The sequence below is a fragment of the Periplaneta americana genome, chromosome 12 (genome assembly GCF_040183065.1).
Source record: "Periplaneta americana isolate PAMFEO1 chromosome 12, P.americana_PAMFEO1_priV1, whole genome shotgun sequence".
Classification (NCBI taxonomy): Eukaryota; Metazoa; Arthropoda; class Insecta; order Blattodea; family Blattidae; genus Periplaneta; species Periplaneta americana.
Genome location: NC_091128.1, coordinates 84,837,854 through 84,862,152, shown reverse-complemented (window position 1 = coordinate 84,862,152; position 24,299 = coordinate 84,837,854). Strand labels below are relative to the sequence as shown.

The 24,299-nt window shown below is 36.3% G+C and overlaps 1 protein-coding gene across 1 annotated transcript in view; it reads right to left on the bottom strand.

The window, feature by feature from the left end:
• The window catches only part of LOC138710641 (uncharacterized), a 560,146-nt gene that overhangs the window by 206,468 nt on the left and 329,379 nt on the right, over nt 1-24,299 (bottom strand). The window contains exon 4 of the mRNA XM_069841677.1: nt 3,078-3,095. Coding sequence (XP_069697778.1) covers nt 3,078-3,095 — 18 coding nt within the window. The remainder of the gene's footprint in view (nt 1-3,077; nt 3,096-24,299) is intronic.

Sequence of the window (24,299 nt, the reverse complement as noted above, 5' to 3'; positions counted from 1 at the left end):
CAAGGGAATTACGCGGTAATGCAAGCAATTTAAAACCTTCACCTGTGACTAGTTTTCCTTTTACCGTACTAACTTCCCTATATATCCATTTAATGCTTATTTATTCAATCCTCCGTAAACACACACAGGATGTGAGTGGTTTTGGCGTTTGAAACACACTTCCTCAAGATTCCCCTAAACACTTGAAAGTTACATTACACACTAGACATATAATGCCCATAACAAGACTAAGTGCAACGTACGATCAGAAGAAACCGGAAGTACGTGCTTAGGCGGGAGGACGATGAAACAGTTGAGAGGGGTAAAAGCATCATCGCTGCTAATTTTAGTTGACTGTGAGTAGTACCAACAATTATACTTTACTGTATGTTAGTAAGGTTAAACTAGCACAGCTGTTATATTATATTTAAATCAGTAATACATAGATAGTAACTGCACAAGACTTCCTCTTATGTGAAAATGGTAAAAGTATGTTCATTGCCGCCTGGTGAAAAAAAATTTAGCATCATTATTCACAATTCAGGGTTGCAACACGTACTTGCCCATTACGATAACGTTTTTCAATTAACACAGGTTAAAAAATGTTCAACATTTTACATTGACTAAATGTAATTGTTTTATATCAATTTGTCCTTGTGACAACCATTTAATAAGGGAAATTTGTAGTAACAGACTACAGTATATAATAGAATGTATGTAGTGAAATGTTTTATTTTGTCTATAACATTTAGATAAGACAATACACCAACTCACTAATCACTGTACTAATGAACGCTATCGTGTACGTATAGTCTAAATACATTATACAGTAGAACCCCAATTATTCGTCACCCTATTAACCGATTGTTGGATTATCCATCTGTATTTCTCTCGCGTTTTTTTTTTTTTTTGGCTGCAGAAATATTAATGTACATTGTATTAGTACGTTATTTTTCTAGAGTGTTATCACAAGACATTATCACACAGTATGGTGAGTTGTTGTATTGTATAACTGTATTGTATAACTTCTGTTTAAAAATTCTTCTCAAAATAAATCTTGTTGTGCTAAGTATCGGAAAAAAAAGTGTGGGTCTAAAAAATTGAGTGGGTTGGGTAAAGAGAAACTGTGACTCATCTCCCATTAGAATACGAAATTGGAGTGTATAAAGTACGTAAATCTACAACACGAGACCTCCATTATTCCTATCTTTCCACAGACAGACACTTTCCCTTAAAAATCCGTCATTTACAGCCAGACTTAACTAAATTAGTAGACTTCTGATCCACTACCTAGCGTGTTAAATATAAGACCATGGAGGAATTTACAAAAATTTTTCATGGTACGGATTATCCGATTTTTTCGATTAACCGTTCAGCCCACCCCCTTCATTACGACGGATAATAGAGGTTCTACTGTATAAGTATATACAGTATACTATGTGTAACACAGTTTACTATACATAGGCATTTGTAATGGGAAATCAATTATTTGTAAATTCTACCTTCCTTGCTTGTTCAAAAGGAAACTTTTGTAAGGAATAATGTTAAGGGACTAAAATTACACCGAAATGCACTAACAACTGTTTTATTTTCTTAATACGTTTAGAGTAATTAATGAAATACAATTCTAAAATGTAAGTTCATTAATATTGCTATATTCAACGTATTTTGTTTCTTCTTCAGTCAATAATTATATTTTTTTTTATTTCTGTCGTATTTAACATCGAGTTTCATGTGGTCGTAGTACGCGTACATAAAATTAAATAATATTGTTGACACGTGTATTAAGAAAAGTAAATGAAGTCTTTCATTTTAGAATTTCATTTACAGAGCATACATTCTACAGTTTCTCCCTTTCCGGTGATAAAAAGGAAACTCACTTTTTATGTTGCTGTTGAAACTACATTTCTTGTAAACGTCCCCTATTTTCATAGAAAACATACTGTGGGTACTCCAGTCTTCTGAATAACCATTAAAGAAAATAAACTGTGGGCAGTAATATCATTCGAAACAAAATAAAGTAGTTGTCTTGTTGCTAAACGCATAAAACATATTAAACAGCGTATGTTAGTTTAGTGACTTCTTTTCATAGTATGGTTTACGTAAGATTACTTCCTAAAAAGCTAATATGGCCATCGTTTCAATTTTGCCAACAGTTACCAGATATCACCAAAGCAGGTAAAGCCACAATGTTATGAACTGAAAATAATGTCATTTAATTATTTATTTATTTTTTTACTTATTTATTTATATATTTATAACTGATCGATCTAATATTAAGATGTATTTTGTCTGACAACATGAAACACATTGATTTGACTGTTTACGATTCATGAGACAACCTAAAAATGTATTTTTTTTACCACATGAAATTATTTACAGGAACTAAAAAAATACCACTTAAAATGCATATTATTTAATAATTATTAATGCATTTATTAATATCATTAATTAATAATTCCGTTCAAATTTCAATTAGGGTAACACTCGCTAATACCTTTCGTTTCATGAACGTTCGTAGTGTCTTCAAAGGCAAACGATAATGTCAACGTAACAGTTGGAAAGTAACTGCTGGTTCTGCTATTTGCCAGTTCCAAAATTCGAAACAAAGTTGCCAGAGAAAATTCTACCTGATCAACTAGAAAACCATTATATTTCACTAGCATATGTAGTAATAGGAGAAAAATTGTTAAGCTTCATTCTTAGGGTATAAAGTAAGAAGACCCAGAATATAACACCCTTTAAGGTATTTCGAGAACATTTTATGACCTATGTTTAGATACACAGATCTGAGAGAGAAAATGTGAGACCAAGAGAAGGCGATGTACGTAGTGAGAACGCAGCAAATTCAACCCATTCATGTTAATACTCGTAGTATATTGTCAACTTGTCTAGTATATGTCACTCTAAAAACTCTTGTTAACAACTCTCGACTAGATAAACCAATTTCCTCCACTTCATACAGCTGCACTTCGTATCGCATTTTACCCAACTACGAAAAATGAGGCCCACCCAAGAACCCGAGCGGAGTCCATGCACATGCAACTGACCTGGACAGCTACACTTGCCACCCTACATCATGCAGACAGGATACCAACCTGTGAACAAAAGAACAACTTACATCACACATGTAAAAATATTCACAAACACAACATAAATGTCAGTGTTACGTAGTCAATAATTTCGTGGATCTATAGTCTCATGACGCTATGCGTTATATCCCAGACTGTATATCCTTACCTATAAACTATTCACCAATGGATATTAAAAAAAAAAGTTCATATGATCATGGGTTCGATTTAGAAAGGTTAAGTAGCTATGACAGTTTATTTGCTCAAAATCAACGCATCAGTATTAACCCAGCGCTTCTATGTGATTTCCCGTGCCAAGAATGTATTAAATTACTCAAAGTCATAAGTGTACTGGAGGGCGTATTACTGAAATTAAAATAACAGGAGTTATGCTCGCACACTGGATGTCAAGGTCAGGGACAAGTAAATGCCAATTTCGACGACGCTACCGATACGCAATTCACACCAGGGCGAAATTATGTATTGATGCTGAGGGCGGTAATCTGAAAATCTACTGTATGTCTCCAACTACGGTAACACTAGGGACGTATGTAGCTGAGGGCGGTACTTTGAAAACCTACTGTATGTCTCCAACTACGGTAACACTAGGGTACCGGTACATATGTAGCTGAGGGCAGTACGTTTGAAAATCTACTGTATGTCTCCAACTACGGTAACACTAGGTACGTATGTAGCTGAGGAAGGTATGTTGTAAAAGTAACAACGTTGCATAAGTGCATCGCAACTGAGGGAGATAAAATGGAAGGTATTTGTGTCTAACAACATGACACAAGTGTTACTGGTCTTACTAGTCTATTACCCGCAATCAACAAAATTATTGACTACCACACATGACAAAAAGTAAATTTCAGAATTAAATATGGATAATCTATTCTATCCCTTTTATGAATAAAATCAGTAATAAATTAAATTCACATTTTGCGTGGAGTTGTGTCGAATTTTGAACCACCACTTCCACACAGATTACGTCTGCTCGAGAATTTACAACCAACCTACAATAAACACTTGAATTTACAAAGAATGGAGATTCACATTTGCACATAGTTGAAATATGTTAATGTAGTACTGTGATAGCATTGGAATTAAAATTAAATTCCCTCCAGAGGCTAAAAAGAAAGAAAAAATAAGGAAAAAAATAATAAGTTGTCTTTTTTATAACATGTAAATGACCATTAAAATATCATGATTACAATCTGGTGTAAGTGATATTCTTTGTCTTACATTTACTTATTGTTTCTTGATTAACGGAAATGCGTTGTTTTAAGGGGAAATTAACCGTCCTATATCGTCAATGTTAAATTTGCTTATTTAAACATCTATTATCTCAGACTAAAGATTTTGTACTGAAATTTAAAAAAAAAAAATAAATATACAGGTTTTATAAATAAACTGACGCATATTTATCAATAAATACAATATGTGCAATAAGATTTCATGTTTTAAGATAATGTATTTTTCATTTTCTTCTTCTTTAACTGAAATATTTTTTTCTGATCAAACTAATAGACATAGGCTACACCATTTAATATGCGTCCATTTCATTATTGTATCGTTGTCAACATGTGCTTAAAATTTCATCCTTCTATGAGTTATAGTCCCTGAGAAAATGAGGCATTTGCATAAAAAATAACAACATATACATTTTAAAAATTCAAACCTTTTTTTAGAACTTATATTTAATGATAAATCTGCTTCAGTTTGCTTAGATGTCTTGTATCTTCATCTTTTAAAACCTTCACTATATCTTCAGTAGTTCCTAAGATAGGCCTAATGGGTCATTAAATAAGCAAATTGAAAATTGGTGCATTCGATATAGAGCAGTTGATCTCATCTTAAGGGGACTTGTACACGAACGCATGGAAAAATAGCAAGTTTATTAATATTATAACTACAAATACATAAACATTTGTTACCATATTTAATACAATTTTTATAGCGTTATCTTAAGGTATGAGAATAATTTTTAAGAGCATAGTCATTTCTTTGCTCACCATTACATACTAGGTGAAACTGAATTCTTACATTTTGATATAGTGCATACATCTCAAAAACAAATTATATTGGAAAACTGAAATTTTGTATAACTTCCAGAATTCAAGTACGTTAAAATTAGACTACGTATTATTTATTATGACACTGATGTAAGAATGTCAAATATTTTTAAAGAAACTATGAATGTTAATTAGAATTACTTTTATAATCAAATAAAAAATTTATTTCCTGCATAATTAATCAATGAAACACTATTATTATTGTCTACTTTAAAGATTATGTTAAGAACTACCAGTAGGCAAAAAAACAAAAAAACAAACTCGGAACATGGTTGTTCTTCAAATGGGTGCACTCATACCTTCAAATTTAAATTATTTCTTTTTCAGGTAGTAAAGAAAAGTTACGCACCTAAAAAGTTGTCTGATACCTTAAAATATTCCTATATGATCCATTATCGAGCAAAAAAATTACACCAAATAATGGCTGCAACTTTTGGTGCATCTATAGTTTAAATATTGGCAGATTTATAAGGATTTTTCCATGCGTTAATATAGATCCCTTAATATAATAGCTGAATGTATCAGTGTATTATTTCAATCTAGTATTCAGTTACAGTTTCAATAATTTACATCAGTTTGATATATATTTCAACATACTTCAGTATTAATTGTGTAATGTCATGTGTTAAAAAATATATCGATGGAAAAGAAGTGGTATATCGTATCTGTGTTGTTGTTTAATGTACTGCATTTAACACTGAAGTCATTAGCAGCCTTGCACTCCAATATTTTAATGCCTTAGAATCTTCCTGTTTGACAGCGATGCAGCTTTTCAGGTGGTGTTCATCCATTATCTCGTATCTATATAAATGGTCATTTAGTTTAACTAGAATATTATAATTTTTTTGAGTAACTATTACTATTATGTTCACAAGGTTGAAACGTTAACTAATATTTTCTACCCAAGTAGATCTTGCAAAGCAGAAACATATGTAAGAAATTTGTCTATTTTGAGAGAAATTAATTTTTAAAATAGTTTCCTGATTCACTTGCAAATTCACAGATACGAGGTGTCACTTCTTAGCATCAGTATGTACTAAAATACCTTTCATGAAAAGATAATGCACATTTTATTTTTGCTTTTAACCAAAAAATATTTTCCTTTATAAACCCTTCTAATGAAACAACACACGAGTGAAACCAGAAAGGAAACAATGCCCCAATAAGACATTTGTAAGTCTTAGTTGGACATGAAGTGTATCGAGAAACTATACAATTAATATACAGTGTCTCTCATTTATCTTGCTAACTCAAAATAATGTTTTTCTTTGGCGCCAAATGAAAATTTGTTTCGAGTAAAAGTTGTTTAAGTAAAGGGGGAAATTAATGTTATATATATATATATATATATATATATATATATATATCTGGCAGTAAGTATGTACACCATGAGTTCCATATTTTGTGTATCCCTCAATATTTCGTTTATTAGAATGGCATCTACATTGTAATACATTTTTAAAAGGTATTTAAGAAATTAAATGAATTACTTAATAAAAAGTACATGGTGTCATTTTAAAGAAAATCTCATAACTCGTATCTCCTTAATGAACAAGGTTACAAGAGAGAGGTATTAATTTCCCATTGTACTTAAATTAATTTTCTTTAAAACGATTTTTCATTTGGAATTTAACAAAAAAGTCATTTTTGGGTAAGTAAGATTAATGAGATATCCTGCATAATTTTATGATTAGGCATAAAGAGTGACAGGGGATTTTTACATTCAAGTGACTACGTCTTTATTTTTTATTTCATTATTTTATAAATTTTTATATTATATTTAGTTTAGTAAAAGGACTGTGAGGAAAAAAATGATACTTGTATTGATAATACAGTGCATGAATTATGTTTCATTAATTTAAATTTTGGTTACTGAACAACTTTAGCCATCTTCCCTCGTATGGTATGGACTCTTCATCTACTTTTATTATTTGTTGGTTCAGTATAAATTGTCATTGCCTCGTATTACATAATCCTACAGCAATACTACTAGAGATGCGCTGTTATCTTATCACTGCATGACGTTAATCATTCATGTTACACAGGAAATGTGACCTTTTCCCGTTTGTAGTTGCAATGAATGAAGACGTAGTCACATCAAAATTTTATTTAAACCCCCTCGCACACACACATATAGAGATAAATTCTACGTATACCACTGTAAGTTGGAAACATTACTTTCTTATTTTTGTCAGAAATAATGTAAAAATAAGAAATGAAAGCAGAATGTTTTCTTTTTATATTTTATGTGTTTACTTCCAGATATTACCGGTGCAGAAAGAAACGGGGAACTACTGCACCGGATCATCTCTCAGGGATGAGTAGTACACTGAAATGTGTATGTAATCCAATCCAACACTACGCACCGTCGTGAAAGCGTCGCCACACATGCAGACTGTTACTATGGGAACCGGCGAGTCCCAGCACATCGCTTTGCCATTGTCACCCATGCTGTATCACCGCCAGCACGATTCACTTCAACGACACAACACACCATGCCAGCCATATCACATGATGATGGTAAGGATCGGACGAATGAATAAAAGAAAATATCAGGAGAAATCCAAGCGTGCGAAAACTTGCCTTACAGCTCCTTAATCTATGCAAATCTGGCAGCTCAAGCCGAGTTTCGAACACTAGTACCTACCTTGTCATCTTCTCGTTCAGACTACGCAAGAGCGGTACATGTCAATGCAATGGCTTCAATCCAAGCATATTACACCACTCTGCTTGATTTCTGATGATCGAAAACTATACTTCGTTCCAAATGTCTGACAGATGTAAACATTACCGGTAGAGGAGGACAGAAGTATTACAATTGCTATTCAACCAATGGCAGACTTGAAGTTGGGCGATCTGAAGCGTTCTAACCTCGCCCAACTTCAAGACAAGCGTGGAATGAGACTTCTGCCATTGGTTAAATAGCAATTATACTTCTCTCCTCTGCCAGAAATGTTTACTTTTCCTGTCAGACATTATGGAACGAAGTATAGTATGCTTTATTAGATCATTTCTTGCGTTCCGTATACTGATTTCAGAACTATTCTTAGTTGCAGTTCTACCACAACAAAAAAAAATACTTCATAAGACTGCTGAAAGAGCAAGTAAGTTATCTGTAGTAATTTTACAAGCAATTTACATGTAAAATACGTAATGTAAAAATTTCTATATAATATAATGAATGATAAACTACTGATCTTGTGTTATATCTCTGCCTCTGTGCAACGTCACAGTTTACGGAGAGGGGAAGAGAGATAGTAAAAATGTTGTACTGATCTGTGAGAAAAAAGAAGAATTTTCTGGCGCACAGCTTACACTCAAGCAAGCAGTTGACAGAGCATTAGAATGAAAATAGCCAGATTATATTTTGTTTTGCTTTTTAGTACTCAGACGCCCACGATCAAGATAAGCCACCTCAAACTCAACGGTCAGTCACCAGCAGAGATATAATAGCCTATATATGTAACATTTAAGAAACTCTGACGAATTAAACACTAATTATTACTTTATTATTATTTTAAGTTCTATACTTCAGCTTGACACTATAACAGATTCAGAAGAGACATTTCGCGTTCTGATTGGTTAGCGAGGGCGAAGAAGAAGACATTTTTGGGTTGGAAAAAAACTTTTGGAATACAATTATATGACTTGGGTATCTTATTTCTCGACAGGAATGCTAGGGTCAGCATGTCAGTATAATAAGATCACTTGATTACATAATATCAATTGGTACCTCTCATATGTATCATGTAGGGAGTTAAATTTAGCATAACATTGCACCCTTATACTGACGTTCATTTTTCAAGGGCATCGCCAATTACTACCTCTGATTGAGGTTTTGGCTGTATATATCTTAAGTCTGATTAGTAAGGCTTGAAAGTTGATGAAATACGAAAGGGACTGGCCACCACACCCCGTTATTTCCTGGCTTGGTTACCTCATGAATGATGCCTTATTGGTGTCATTTATGAAGTTCAAACCTGTCTTCGGACAATTGACTAAACAAAAACACCACTTGCGTGCTGATATTGGAATACTTCACCAACAGGCTCCACTTCTAGTTCCTGAACATTTCGTCATTGTTCCTGCAATAACTCCTATGTGATATATTTATTGATTTTCAGATTTTTGCTCTATTAAAGAACTTACATAGTGATACAGCAAATAATAAAATCTCATATATGTAATTATATTTCTTTCTTTCGAAAATGTAAGGATTCACAATCTCCTATGTACCACTGCCATAGAAGAATAAATGCGTTTTCTCTTCCTATTGAAAAATTGTATATTTTGCACATACATGTAGGAGTTATTGCAGGAACAACGACGATATAAAATATGAAATGGAGAAAAGTTAAAGGTTCTTAGAGGCTTTTATACATATTTTACATTCATTACGTTAATTACTCGTTTCACACGTATTTATACCTCATGTAGAAAACTTTTCTTTAGGCGTCAAGTCCCAGCTTTTATTGTATGTTAGTAAGGAATGAACTTGTTGAAAGGGAATTTTTGCAGTTCAGGTCTTCAGGTTGGCACAAGTGTGCCATTGTCTGACTTTGGAAGTTCTGTACACTTTTAATTCAGTGGGTTGCTATAACTGTTCTGTAAAACAAACATATTTTGTATAAAACCTGACATCATGGACGAAAATGGAAGTCATTTATGGATCCAGCGTGAAAAGACGATTCAAAAACACATGCTTTGTAAGAAATGAATACTGCAGAGTGGTGTTACTACAATTCCTTATTTCAAGGCAAGGTAGCTGAATAATGATAAAGCGGTATCGAAAGAAAATGCTAAGCTTTGCCGAAGCATTCAGAGGCAACACGATATAAACATCAGTCACAAGATCTGCCACGGCCTCAACCCTGAATCTTGCGTGAATACTACCAAGCGTATTCCTCATGTAAACATGCAAAGCTATGCTGTAACGCGAACAACACTTCTTCAGAGTTCTGGAGAGAAAAAAAAACTATAGCAAGAAGCATTGAAATTAATAAGTATAACAGTATCGTGGCTGCAACGTACTGTAAGTAGCAAATACATACTGTGCACACACACACATATACACACGCATACGCAAGCACGCATGCACATACACACACACACACACACACACACACACGTTCGCGAATTACGTATCATGTTTCCGCGTAACGCAAGGAGATAAGTATAGGCATTGAGTAACGCTGCACAACAGAACTGCTGTCGACTACCAGGAATTCCTTTCCTCTTACTCAGAGGTGCCACATAATGGAAATGTATATACGGATTTAGTCAGCTTCCCTTTTAGTCAGCAATACCCCGTCTGATGCCAAGGACGTAAACAGCAAAAACAAACCCGTTGCGCGACAGCCCATGAGGACCAAGGCCTACTAGCTCACGTCTCAGCAGAAGTGAACGACCATCCAACCAGTACGGGTGTATCGCTTATTCGGCACGATTTCCCCAGTCATTATACCTAACGGCCTGCAAAACCAGGCGCCTATTCCACCATTAAACTTTGCAACTTCGCAACTTTTCACGTTTCAACTTTTGAAAAGTGGGAAGTCTTTCTGTACTTCCATAAATTAGAGATTGTTTTGCACTTTTCATTTCATTCAGCAAAGTCTTTGCACATCAATAACCATTGCAACTCCATGTTGTTGAGCTCCATTTCCTGGCCAATGAACATACATGACTAATAAATTGTTTTTTTTTTATGTAAAACAGATAAACTTCTTCTTGCTTTTGGTTCTAAAATAGGCTCAATTCTTTTAAGAACATAATGCGCTAGAGTTGGCGCAAAAGCACTCACAGAATTGAGACAAATTTAGGTCACGGAAATTTATCCTGTTTATATATATATATATATATATATATATATATATATATATATATATATATACAGGGTAAAAGTGAAATAACCCAGCATATTTTTCAGAGCGAATAGCTCATGTTGTGTACAACAAAAAAGTGTAATCCCATATGGGTGGAAAGTTCATAGTTTTCTCAGAAAAAATGTTTCTTTCTCAAAAGTTTAACATCCTCTTATTCGGTAACTATTGCGAGTAGGATGATGTTTTTATCCATATCGATAGAAAATATAATAATTAGACAGTAGATGCGAGATGACTTAAGGAAAAGTGAAGTTGTTTCGTATCGGAGTATATGGCACGTGGCGCGCCGTCCGTCTTTTGTGTATCTGGCGAGTACAGCAGCGTACATAACGAAGAAACCCCGATCCACATTGCAACGTAATGTGTGCAGTTGTGTTATCCTGCTCAAGTATTTAGTACCAGTTGAATAGTGTAGTGCTGATCCATTCATAATGTCGAAGTCAAAACGTTAAATTCGCTCAGAGATACGAAATGCAATTAAGAAGTATGAGAGTGACATTTTATGTATTAACGACGACACTATCGTGTGTAATGTATGTAAAATTGAAATAAAAACAAGAACAACTCAGGCTGTAGAGAAACATCACAACAGTACATCGCACAGGAAATGCGTTGAAATGAAATCTGAGGAACCACCACCACCACCACCACCACCACCACCACCACCACCACCACCACCATCATCATCATCATCTAGTTGTGCGGGTCTAAATGACGCGTGCAACATGATGCTCAGTGCAAATATTCCTCTAAAGAAATTGAGTGATCCCCATTTTAGAGTTTTTCTTCAAAAATTCTCTCGATACAAAAACTGTTTAAGCGATAGGCGAAGACGATTCAGCTTCGACAACTTACGAGAATATATCGTCGTTTACTGCAACGCTGGTAATTGCATCAATGATGACGAGAACTGAACTTGCAAGGTATGTGCTACAGTACCACAGTACGTTATTTTTCTTTTCCTTCTGACTGTACGGAGATACAGTAGCATGTTGACGTCGTCTGTTTACGTTTAAAACCTGTTGAGCCAATGGTCTGAATGAAAAAATGTAACATATAGTAAATGTGCACCTACATTCAACGTAAGTTATCCCGCATCCACTGTCTAATAATAATAATAATAATAATAATAATAATAATAATAATAATAATAATAATAATAATAATAATAATAATAATCCGTGGCGCTACAGGTCGTGAAGGGCCTAGACCGAAAAGCCGGCTGCTGGCCTCACGCCCACATGCCGAAATAGAGGTGGACGATTATCCAACCAGGATGGAGGTATCGTGTGGTTAGCACAATGTTCCCCCAGCCGTTATAGCTGGCATTCGCAATCGGATTTCGCTACCTATCGTAGCTCCCCAAGTGCATCACGATGCTGGGTGGGCACCGGTCTCATACATTGGCCGAAATTTCATGAGAAAATTTCTTCCCCCATGAGGACTCGAACAGGCGCGTATTCCGTAACGCGAATCCTAGGCAGGATGCCTTAGACCACGATCTAATCTAATCTAATAAAATCTAATAAAGAATCATTTATCCCTCTGGCGTATTTGAATAGCGTGGACGGTTTCCGTGTAAATCTAATTTAAAAACCACTAATTTCAAGCAGCTGAATGATGCGCGCAGATTGCAACTTGGTATCGAGAGAGGGAGGCTAGCGTACAGAGACAGATCTGAGTTCGTTGACCTTTTACATCTTTATTACGAGAAGAAAGAAGACTCTGTTAGCAGCGATGTTGCCAGAGTGCTGAAATTTACAACTTAATTTTCTAATTAACCGTGCATTTAACCACGAAACGTAATATAGGTTTTCTAATCCTTTAAGTGTACCCCATCGTCCCTTCCAATCTGGAGGGTTAATTCACTTCCATGCTGTATATATAGGGTGAATACTAAATGCCGTCTTCGAAAACCAGGGCATGATAGGGGATATTGTGACGATGAAATTCGAGATAGGAACCGTCATGATATGATGATAGTAAGGTTCGGATAAAGTAGGTATCAGAATAGTTTGTATAGTTGTATAGCATAGATGGGCATCGTGCCTCACTTGAGAATTAGTGCCTCACTGACCTTCACAGAGCTTATCGCTCTGAGTGACATCATCTTCACAGTCCCCGTTCCTCCCTCACGCAACTCCTAGGCGTGGGCAGGTTCTATCAGTTTCATAAGCAATATCAGTGTGGCATAATGGCATTATAAAAGCAGTGTGTACGCGTTAGAAAACGATTATTTCGTGAGAAATGTGAGGAAGAGTTTTTTTGCTGTGTAGAAGGGGAGAACATACGATGTATGTTATGCTCGAAAATCCTATTAGGCATTAATAAATTTAATATACAACGACATTACTCCTTATGTCATAAAGAAAATGCTGAATTAGAAGGTAAGACAAATTAAATGTTATTTTTCGTACTATTCCGAAGAAAATTTATGATCTTAACATTAGCATAGTAGCCTATACTAAATACGACATTATACCTTAAACACGCTGCATTAAAAGGTACAAGGAATTAAATGTTGTTTGTACGTATTATTTCCAAAAGGAATTTACTATATATATATATATATATATATATATATATATATATATATATATATATATATATATATCAAATGTGCATAGAAAACGAAATATGATTTTCTGAAATTATTTTAGGTCGAGAACGTGCAAATCTATTAAGTAATCTTGATAAACGCCAGAATATTCAAGAAAATAAACGTAGACAATGTGATGGAATATTATTGGCTAGTTACGCAATTTCTCGCCTGTGATTGAAATCAATTCAATGATGGAGAAATAGTAAAGAGGTTTATGATTAAAGCTGTCGAATTAATTTGCCAAAGTGAATAAAAGTTTTCGAGTCTCTCACGTTAACCAAGCGCTTTCCTAATAATTCGCCACTGACCGCCTTAGCGATTACGATAAGGTGACGCAGGTCACAGCAGTTTATATTTCCCATCCTACTCTGCAGTCTCCTCTCCTAGTAAACAAACTATTTCAAATCGAGTGCCTAAAGTAACCGAAAACTGTGCCCATGTATGTTGTATAGAATAGGGTCTTGACTTGCTTCAGACTAAGTAAACACTACCCTCTTCCACTATCTAAACTTGTACCTGCTGGGAAGAGCGCTCTCACCCCCTAGCTAAAACATCAGTGAATGGACAGTACAGCCGATAGGAACAGAATATACATCGTAACTGCTGTCGTCTGGGGAACACGCGACAACTAGTTAATGTTTGTAAACAAAATGCACGGTTCAAATATGCCTATCCTGATACAACTACTTTATCCGAACCTTAATGATTAGTTATGGAGATATTAGAGGCAATACTCACAAGTGAAATGGGGTAAAAGTTATTTTTTAAACATAGCGCGTAGTAATTGGAGTTAAATGTCAAGAATACAACAACGATGTGATGTGTGCGACATGTATACAGCTCGCGCAAGGAAATACCGAAGAACAGTGGTGGCGTTACTGTTTTGACGTGTGTATGTAGGCACGCCGAGGGAACGAGAAGTACGGGCCGATGGAAGTACTGCCGCTTCCAAGAAGATGAACAGATGGGGACATCGCCTGTGGAAATGAAGAGCGTAGCAAGAGGAAAGTTCGAAGCTAATTAAACGCGCAATATATGTCTACGAACAAAATAATGATACTCTGCGAGGGGAACGCTCCATCACTACATAATAAAGTAAACGCACTTGGAACAAGACACGTATTCACATGCAGTGGACTTGAAATTAAAACCATAATGTAACTAACACAATGCAAGACTGAGTCTATCGATGTCGTTTCTCTTCCGACTGTACTCTTGAATATGATTCAAGTTATCTAGTGACCTTTCCTGTCGTCTGCTCTTCCTTATCGAATTGTTTCGTTCGCATTCCTATCGTCGGTAATTCCTGCTTGCGAGACCTATACGTCCCTGAAAGGGTCGGATTTCTTGACTTCAGCACAAGAACTGCGAAGAAAATTACTACAGCTGGTTTGTCTTCAAGTACTGTACTGTGAGTTCTCTGTGCAGTGTCCCAGATCAAACTGATGTTACATTACGTAATCTGTTTCACGTTGTGAAGTAAGATAAGGACGTGAAGTTTACATTGCGTACGTCAAGCAGGAGCGGTTTTCAAAGCGTGCTGCGCGACCCACCTATTGTCCGGCGTAGAACCCTAGATCATATATGTAACAGATAACTCCTCGCTACGTTAAAATCGGCAGCACTTTGAAGAGAACAACCGCCAGGATCGCCACCCGTCCGCCGTAAACGAACACGAGATGGCAGCACAGTCGCTAATACAATTCAAATGGATATTATGACGTGACTCCTCATGTAACAACTAGATGGCAGCGTAGTAAACCTGACAAAAGTTGTTAACCTCAAAGCCTATAACCCCGACATATCTGTTACATATATGATCTAGGGTAGAACTAAACCCCAGCAAACCTGTATGCGCCGGGCCGGATCCGAGAAGTAACCGTGCACTTATGCTCACACTGGCCCATTGTGCGCTCTATACATGCGATTATTGTTCCAGTCCGACAGGTGACCTGGATAGCATTCGTGACAGGCACTGATAGATGGGTCATCATGCCTTAGCCCTGTCAGAGCCAGCTTTCATCCCCACACAAGTACCTGATAAGCCTCAGGCCCTTAAATCCTCTATCAGCATCAGAGACTCGTACTGCCGCACGACTTAATCTCAGACTATTTTTAACTATTGCACATTATAGATGGAATAAAGAGATGAAGGGTGGTGATAAAATGAAAGAGGGAGACGGCAATACCCCGAGAAAAAAAAAACTCTTTAATAAAGTCAATGAAAATTTGGGTCCTGATGTAAACAATGAAATTATATTAATCCGCCTTCACTAGGACTTAACATATACGAAACATTTCATTCCATAGACATGGACACAAGTGCTTTATGGTAGATCAGAAGGTAGAAGCCGTTCCACTATAGTTGTACCATGATCTATTATATAGTCATCTTGCGCAGATTACGTCGGCTGCAGCACGTGGAAATCTTACGGAGTAGACGTATTTTCGTCCACAGCACATCTAAGTTTATGCTTCAACATACCGTGAGAACGGCTTGTAAAGCTGGAATGTGACAGCGTTTTGCCGTCACAGCTCCGAAAAAATCGTTGACAGATAATAGTGATTGTCTCGGTATGATATTTGTGTTCGGATGATTATTGGTCTTGGCGATTGCGAATGTTTCCTATCACGAGGCGACAGATAGGCATAGCCTATTTATGTTTTTTCTCTGAATTGGCATACCGGTGCCAATAGTATTGTATCAACAATACTGATCAGCACTGCGAGTGACACACATGCGATGAGAGGTGTTATCGCGATATGTGTGCGCGTGTATTCGCTAAAGAATGTTTATGAAGATTAACTGAATCATTTTTACTTGGCTATTTAACGACGCTGTAACAACTACTGGATTATTTGGCGTAGATGGAATTGGTGATAGCGAGATGGTAATTGGCGAGATGAGGCCGAGGATTCGCCATAGATTACCTGGCATCCGCTTTATTGTTGGGAAAAATCTCGGAAAATAATTCAAACAGGTACTCAACCCAAGCGGGAATCGAATTCACGCCCGAGCGCAACTCCGGATCAGCAAGCAAACGCGCTACCGCCTGAGCAGCGCCGGTGGCCTAATTGAATCATTCGAATATAGCAAGTTCAAGGAAATTTGTAGAAGTAGCTTGAGTATTAAAATGTTGCCGACGTTAATCGTTAAATTTACGCCTTGTGCATTTATTTACATCAGAACCCAAAGATTCGGTGAATTGCGTATGCATCTCCTTTGTCCATTACAAATTCTATCACGACCAGGCCGATGATAGAACCCTGGCCGTCCGGATGGAAGACCAGACCGCCAGCGCTGAACCACATACAAGGCTCTCTTTCTCATGTCAGTCACAAAGTCAAGGCATCTGTTTTGCACGGAGCGACAGTTTGAATAACATGCTCCCATATTTGCAACATGCATAACATGCATGACGATCGTACGTTGCTAAGGTGTGTTGCCGATTCATCTAATGCCAGGTGAAGCTCGAGTCCATATCTGGAATGAGCTCGAGGCCCTCAGTCCATATGTGTGTCACCACTCCTACTGCCATCTTTGAACAGCAACGCTGTCACTACAAAACTGCCCCCATGCTATCCAACTCCCGTGCCACAAAAATTAAATGTTTTCAACTGGCCCATAAACAGGGTGTAGTGTATTTGTGCAAATATTTTTAGAGGTAAAAGGGTATAGTATACTGAACTACACTGTAAAACATTGCTAAATCTTAGAAGTTATTTGTTAGACACGAAAAAATAGTATATGTTTTTAGGTTAGTTAATACTTCAGAAGATTTGTTTTCTCCACTAACGCCTGGCTAGTTACGTGTAAGTCTAAGCTTGTAGGGGTTATCTATCGTCCAGGCTTAACATGAAGGTCTTTGTGGTGTAACAGGTAATCAAATAATTTAACGTGTATGCAAACAACACTCACTTTTTTACATTAACACATGTGATCAAATTCAGTATTTATTTGTACTGTAATACGTTCGAATTTCGAACAAGCCTATATTTTTATCCTCATGAGTATGGTAGACTGCAATGAAACAAAGTAATTTAAAGTAATGTTATCTAAATGATCAAGATAAAAAGAGCTTTATGAACGATATGGCATTCACTTCTGAACTGTCACGAAAGAATTAAAAGAAATTCAAAAATTGATATTGAAAGTAAAGGAACATACGAAATAAAATAATTCCTGAATTGTTAACTAAAGTTATATATTTCCTTAACTAGTGTAAACTTTTTTCTTAAAACGTGTCACTTCACGAAGAAAATAACGTCACGTTGCGGTTCACGATCCTCGGTCCGAGGACGAAGCGATAGGAGTCCACAGCAACGAACATTAGTCTATTTGGAATTCCACGATTTGGAAATCTTAGCCAATAGAGTTCCCTTGTCATCGATTCCAGATTCTCTTGCTGTTCCGTACATTAAATGAATATCGGCTAATTCAGCACCAGTGAATCCTTCCTGGAAGGTACAATTGATTAAAAGGGTATTTATACTGGAGTACAATGTGATCGAAAGACGTGCGTAAAGTCTAAACTGAAAGGCGTTTCAAAGTACGATTACTGGGGCCCGTTTCACAATGCTAACAAATTACAAGTAAAAGATTAAAAATGCTTGTAAACTGTGTTTCACAATGCTATCTTATTAATTTGTAAAGTTTGACGAACTTTGCAAAATCAGCGAAAGAAATTTACAAATAAGCATTATAGGTTATACAATATCGCCAACGATAGTTTACAAAAATCGCTAAGGAGCAGAGCTGAAGTCGCTGTATTTTTACCACTATCGATACACATGTATATACAGAATGTTTCCGAGGTGGTGTTACAAACTTTCAGGGATGATGGCGAAGGGCACATGTATCAATCTGAGAAAAGGAACACTGGTCCGGAAATGACCGAGTGGAAAGTTACAAACAAAAATAGTTGTGTGGAAATGAAATAATTTTATTCCTCTGTACACCTTATTTATGTGTATTTATCTGTACATCTTACACATACTGTATTCATCTGATGTTGTTTACGTTGTCTACTTACAGTATTCCATTCAGTGCGCTGTCTGATGGATGGGGACAGGAAACTACACTAAAGCAATGCAGATAGCGTAATGTGTAACGGACATTGTCGGTCCTGATATGCACGACTGTAGACAGCAGTGTATGTGTCCAAGTTGCAGTGTCCAGTCGATCAGTCCTAGTGAAATGGAGGAGTACACGAGAGTGGAATAAGCAGACCTGATTTTCGAATACGGATGAGCCAATGGGAACAGTAGACAAGCTCACAGATTGTATCGGTCCAAGTACCCACGTAGGAGACATCCGGCCCATACCGTCTTTCCACGACTGTTCCAAAGGTTAAAGGAAGGAGGACACGGGTACCAAATTACAATTCCATTTCAACACAACTATTTTTGTTTATAACTTTCGACTCAGTCACTTCCGGACCATGGTTCCTTATCTCAAATTGATAGATGCCCTTCGTCACCATGCCTGAAAGTTTGTAACACCACCTCGGAAACACTCTGTATATTGTAGTAAAATAGATTCTTCTAAGGTTGCTTATTCATATTTCACCAACAAAAAATATAAAGTATTGTTAAAAAAATTAAAAGTATTTAGGTTTTTATGTATTGGCGACAATGGAGTTTCATGTGATGTGATTGGTCGAGTATAACAATATGTTGATTGGTTGGTCTATTACTTAAATGACCAAAGTTAGCGCCAAATTCAGTCAAACAAGTAAATAACAGATTCGGTCCACGTACAAATATGCAATTGATAAAATAATTACAATGTCTAACCACAAAATCAGGTCCATTTTTTGTGTTGATCCATCAGTATTTATTAATGTTGCATCCATAATCTCACAAACATTAGTGATCCCAGCAGCAGCATAAAAATTCTGTGTTACAGGAAATAACATTTTGGTGATCATAATCCTACCTCGAATTTAACTCTTTTAACAACATCAATTACCCTGTGGGCACTTTTGCACACTGATATCTTAGAAATTCCGTGCTTATCTGCTAACGCACGGAACTAACAGCTAGTATACAACCTATGCAAAACAATATAGTTATCGCTTTGATGTTAGGGCACCACTTTTCCCTTTTGGATGTTGGATGTGATGTTCCATATCTTGTAGGAGGGATTCCAGCGAAACGGACGACTCCAGAATATCGCGTAAGTAATGTCGTTATTGCATTATTGAATTATTTATTTTTGGTGCAGGGAACTTCCTTTTTAAGTGCGAGTATTTATTAAATACAGTGTTCGTATATAAATACGTACACGGTATTCTGAAGTATAGCGCGGGACTCATTCGAAACATTTCATTAAATTCATACAATGATACGAACGTGTTATTAATTCTTGGCCGGAAAATTTTACGTATACGTTTTTGTTTGATTAGACAGAAATTCAATACCTTCGTCTGAGTCATTATATCTACTTAATAACAACAAACCTGCTTTAGTTTAATTCTTAATATCATCCAGTTACTCAAAAATTAATTTAATAACTATATCTCTATAGTATTTATTGACGATTTGTTGCAAGATCAAACTTTACACATCTCAGAGCTATTGTAGAAGATGTGCTAACTTTACAAGTAAAATTTACACGTTTGTAAAATTACCCTTCATTGTGAAACAAAATACTTACTTGTAAAGTGCGCAAAATTTAATTTGTAAAGATTTGATTTGATTTCCTTTGTAAAGTTCAACATTACAAACATTGTGAAACAGAAGTTTACAATTTACAAAGATTGTAAACATTGTGAAACAGGCCCCTGATAAAACATTAGACCGTATAATACATGACACATTTATTGAAAAAATATTACAGCAAGGGAGAAAGTAAATAGGGCGTTGATTACATGAATTTTTCTTAAACGAATATCAAAAGATTTGCATATACCCCTAACACTATACTCCTACATGAAAATGTAAAAACGATCGAACATCCAGTTTGAAAAATCTCGACATATTTACATTTAAATTACTGTGCATATAGACTTTTAGACTTCTTAGTTCAGCTGTCATTAAATTTCAAACCTTTCAGGAAGTTGCTTAACGCACACCAAATGTCAACATAAACCAATCAGCTCTCAATGTTTACGTAACTCTAAAGACATCGAGTTTGAAGAACCTCAAGCATTAGTGCTGCTTTTAATTTTATGCTAAAGTGTCCTCGGCGTTATTTTATCAATCCAGGGAAGAAGTCCTACTGTACGGAGACAATTGATAATTTGTTATGCACATAATCACTTGGGAGGGAGAAGCAAGATAACACTAAATGTTGGAAGTTCATCAGGGAGATAGCACAGATATTTCCGCAGGAAGTACATTAACGGTCACCAGATCCTTCAATATACTTTCTTGCGAAACCAACAGCGGTCCATAGTTTTTAGAGTTAAATATAAACATATGTATAATGGCTCGTCATTTCTATTTGATAGCATCTAAATCACTGTGTACAGTATTTTATTTTAGTCGATTATTTAACGACGCTTTATCTACTAATGTGTTACTTAGTATCGTAGGAACTGGTGATAGCGAGATGATATGTAGTGAGGTAGGGCTGATTCGTCATGTGATTACATGATATTTGCACCATGAGTTAACCTATGTTACATAGGTACTCTTTACAATGTCCTAAAATAAAACCTAAAATAGTGAGCTATAGAAATTTAAAAAGTATTGATAAGACAAAACTAATAGCTGACGCTTTGGATTTACCATGACATACAATTTGGACTAAACGCTCAATCGACGAAAAAATCGAAACACTTAACGACCTCATTATACGACTGTACGACAAACATGCACCTTTGAAAAAGAAACGATTGACTAATCCTCACTTCAGTTTGGTTGATAGGCCTCCCCCTCTACTCACACTCTCAACCATCAGGGAAGGGGAATATGCTACTGTCCATCTTACTAACGTTCGACTAATTTACTTCTAACAGTGAAAAATTATATCATTGAAAATCTTTACTGATAATCTGTATTTCGAAAGTCTATACTAAGCGTTTATATTTAATTTCATTTTATTGCTGTTTATATCAACTGGCATATTAAAAAGCTACTGACAGCAGAAGATACATGTTTTCTTCACCGCTAGTTGCTACTCTACAAAAATACAATAGAACAATCTGCACTGTGTCACTCCCCCCTGACTACATAATACAAACTAACATTCCTCACTATAAATATTAGTTGAAAATATTATAAGAACGACACTAAAACATACTCAACCATGTAATTTTCAAGCATCTGTGTCTTATTTTACTTTACTTTACTGGGTTATTTTACAACGCTGTATCAACATCTAAGTTATTTAGCGTCTGAATGAAACGAAGGTGATAATGCCGATGAAATGAGTCCAGGGTCCAGCACCGAAAGTTACTCAGCATTTGCTGGTATTGGGTTGAGGGAAAACCCCGGAAAAAATCTCAACCAGGCAACTTGTCCCGACCGGGATTCGAACCCGGGCCACCTGGGCATCTGTGTCACTGTATTTTACATTCACTTATGTACTTTATTTAAGATTTTATTTTCTTGTGTGTACAACTAGGCGTGTGCAGGTATAAGAGGTAACAGCTGTTACTGACGAACACAGGGCAAGTAGAAGGCGAAAGAAATGATTTCGCATCCTCTCAACTTGTATGAAATGTCGTTTAAACCTCCGGCCCCATAGGTGACAGAAGATATTCGGAAACTTATGATGGAAAGAGACTCCGCGTACCGGAAGTTTAAAAGAAATAAAAGTGTCGATAACTTGCAGACTTACAAGACTTACAGAAACAGAATGTTAAATATTATAGATATATTAATTTGTCCTACAGAATTAATCTGTAATATTGACACATTTTAGGAGAAAAATTCGCTCCGGTGCCGGGGATCGAACCCGGATCTTTGGTTCTATGTACCAAGCGCTCTGACCATTGAGCTATGCCGAATTCAATCCCAGCGTCGGAGCGAATTTTTCTCCTAAAATATTAAGTGTTAATATTGCAGATAAATTCTGTAGGACAAATTAATATATATATATATATATATATATATATATATATATATATATATATAATATTCTCTCAGCTAGCAGTGCATAATAACCGCGGTTTCCCGGCCAACATGTCACTCAGCTGAGTGCGCTCCTAGTATAATGGCAGTTGACATTGGATACACGTCAACATATATATGCCCAACTTGGAGTCAGGGCACAACAGGAAACATCGAAAGAGGATTATTTTAACTTCTATTTGTTTATGTATTCCTACCTTTGATTTATGTGGAGATGGAGATGATGATATATGAAAGGGGAATTGGTGAGTCTTGGTGAAAAGACGAGGGAAAATGGAGAAAACCGAGTAAAATCTTTACAATTTTGGCGTTTTTCACCAAAAATACAGTTCCGCTATCACCGAGGACTGAACTCGGGTCTGCGGTCGTAAAACAGTGCTCAACTGAGCTACGAAGACAGCTAAACTTTTGTGTACACATCTTTATTGTACGCTGGTAAAAACTATTTCACTCTTACTCTGAATCACACTGTATAGGCCTAATGAACGGATACTGAACGATATGATATAGCAACACAAAAATAACAATTACGAATTACTACGTTTGGGCGTTTTCATAGAATAATAAAGGTCATGTATGTGAGTGTTCATCTCACTCGTAGCCAATCAACTTTGCAATCAACAGTAGAATGTGTTGCATGTCTAAGACAGCACAGGGACAGGAAGAGAGTCACTCTTAGGCCGTCTGCATCCTGTTACATATTTCATAGTCTTCTAAAAGTTACGTCTTCGTCCGGGATGGATCCCATATCATTTCCGTCCATAAGTCTACCCACAGAAACCTATATGTAGAAAAAGTAGCATTTTTAAACACGTGATTACTAAATCACAGGAAAGAGACTTCGGTTCAAATCCAACTCACAAGGAAATCTTGAAAATTTGCACATCGCAAAGGGCAAGTGATCTGCAAAATTAATCTGCCAATACAAACTCCAAAAAACAAGTGATTTGAAAATATAGCAGTGCAACATTTCTCGTACTCGCTAGCTATGGTACATCTTGCGCTACAGTACAGGCAGATCGGTGTAACTTTTACGTCGCGATTTAATTGTAAGTAATATGACTTGAATGTTACGCCGTAGCTGAACACATACGAGGGGAATCCTCTACTCAATCTGTCAGTAGAAATCTATGACGATGCATTAAAGCCGAAGAAAGAATGTTTGTAGCGGTTGAACAAGTTAACTTCCGTCCGGAAATTTACAACTTTGGCTAACGGCGGGCGCGCTTCCACACGCTCGTTACGGAGACCGCTCTGTATACGTGAATCGAAAAAATAACTATTAATGTTCAATTATATCAAATATAAGCAGTTAAAATGCTATTTACTTACTTACTTATGGCTTTTAAGGAACCCGGAGGTTCATTGCCGCCCTCACATAAGCCCGCCATCGGTCCCTATCCTGAGCAAGATTAATCCAGTCTCTATCATCATATCCCACCTCCCTCAAATCCATTTTAATATTATCCTCCCATCTACGTCTTGGTCTCCCCAAAGGTCTTATTCCATCCGGCCTCCCAACTAACACTCTATATGTATTTCTAGATTCGCCCATACGTGCCTCATACTCTGCCCATCTCAAACGTCTAGATTTTAATGTTCCTAATTATGT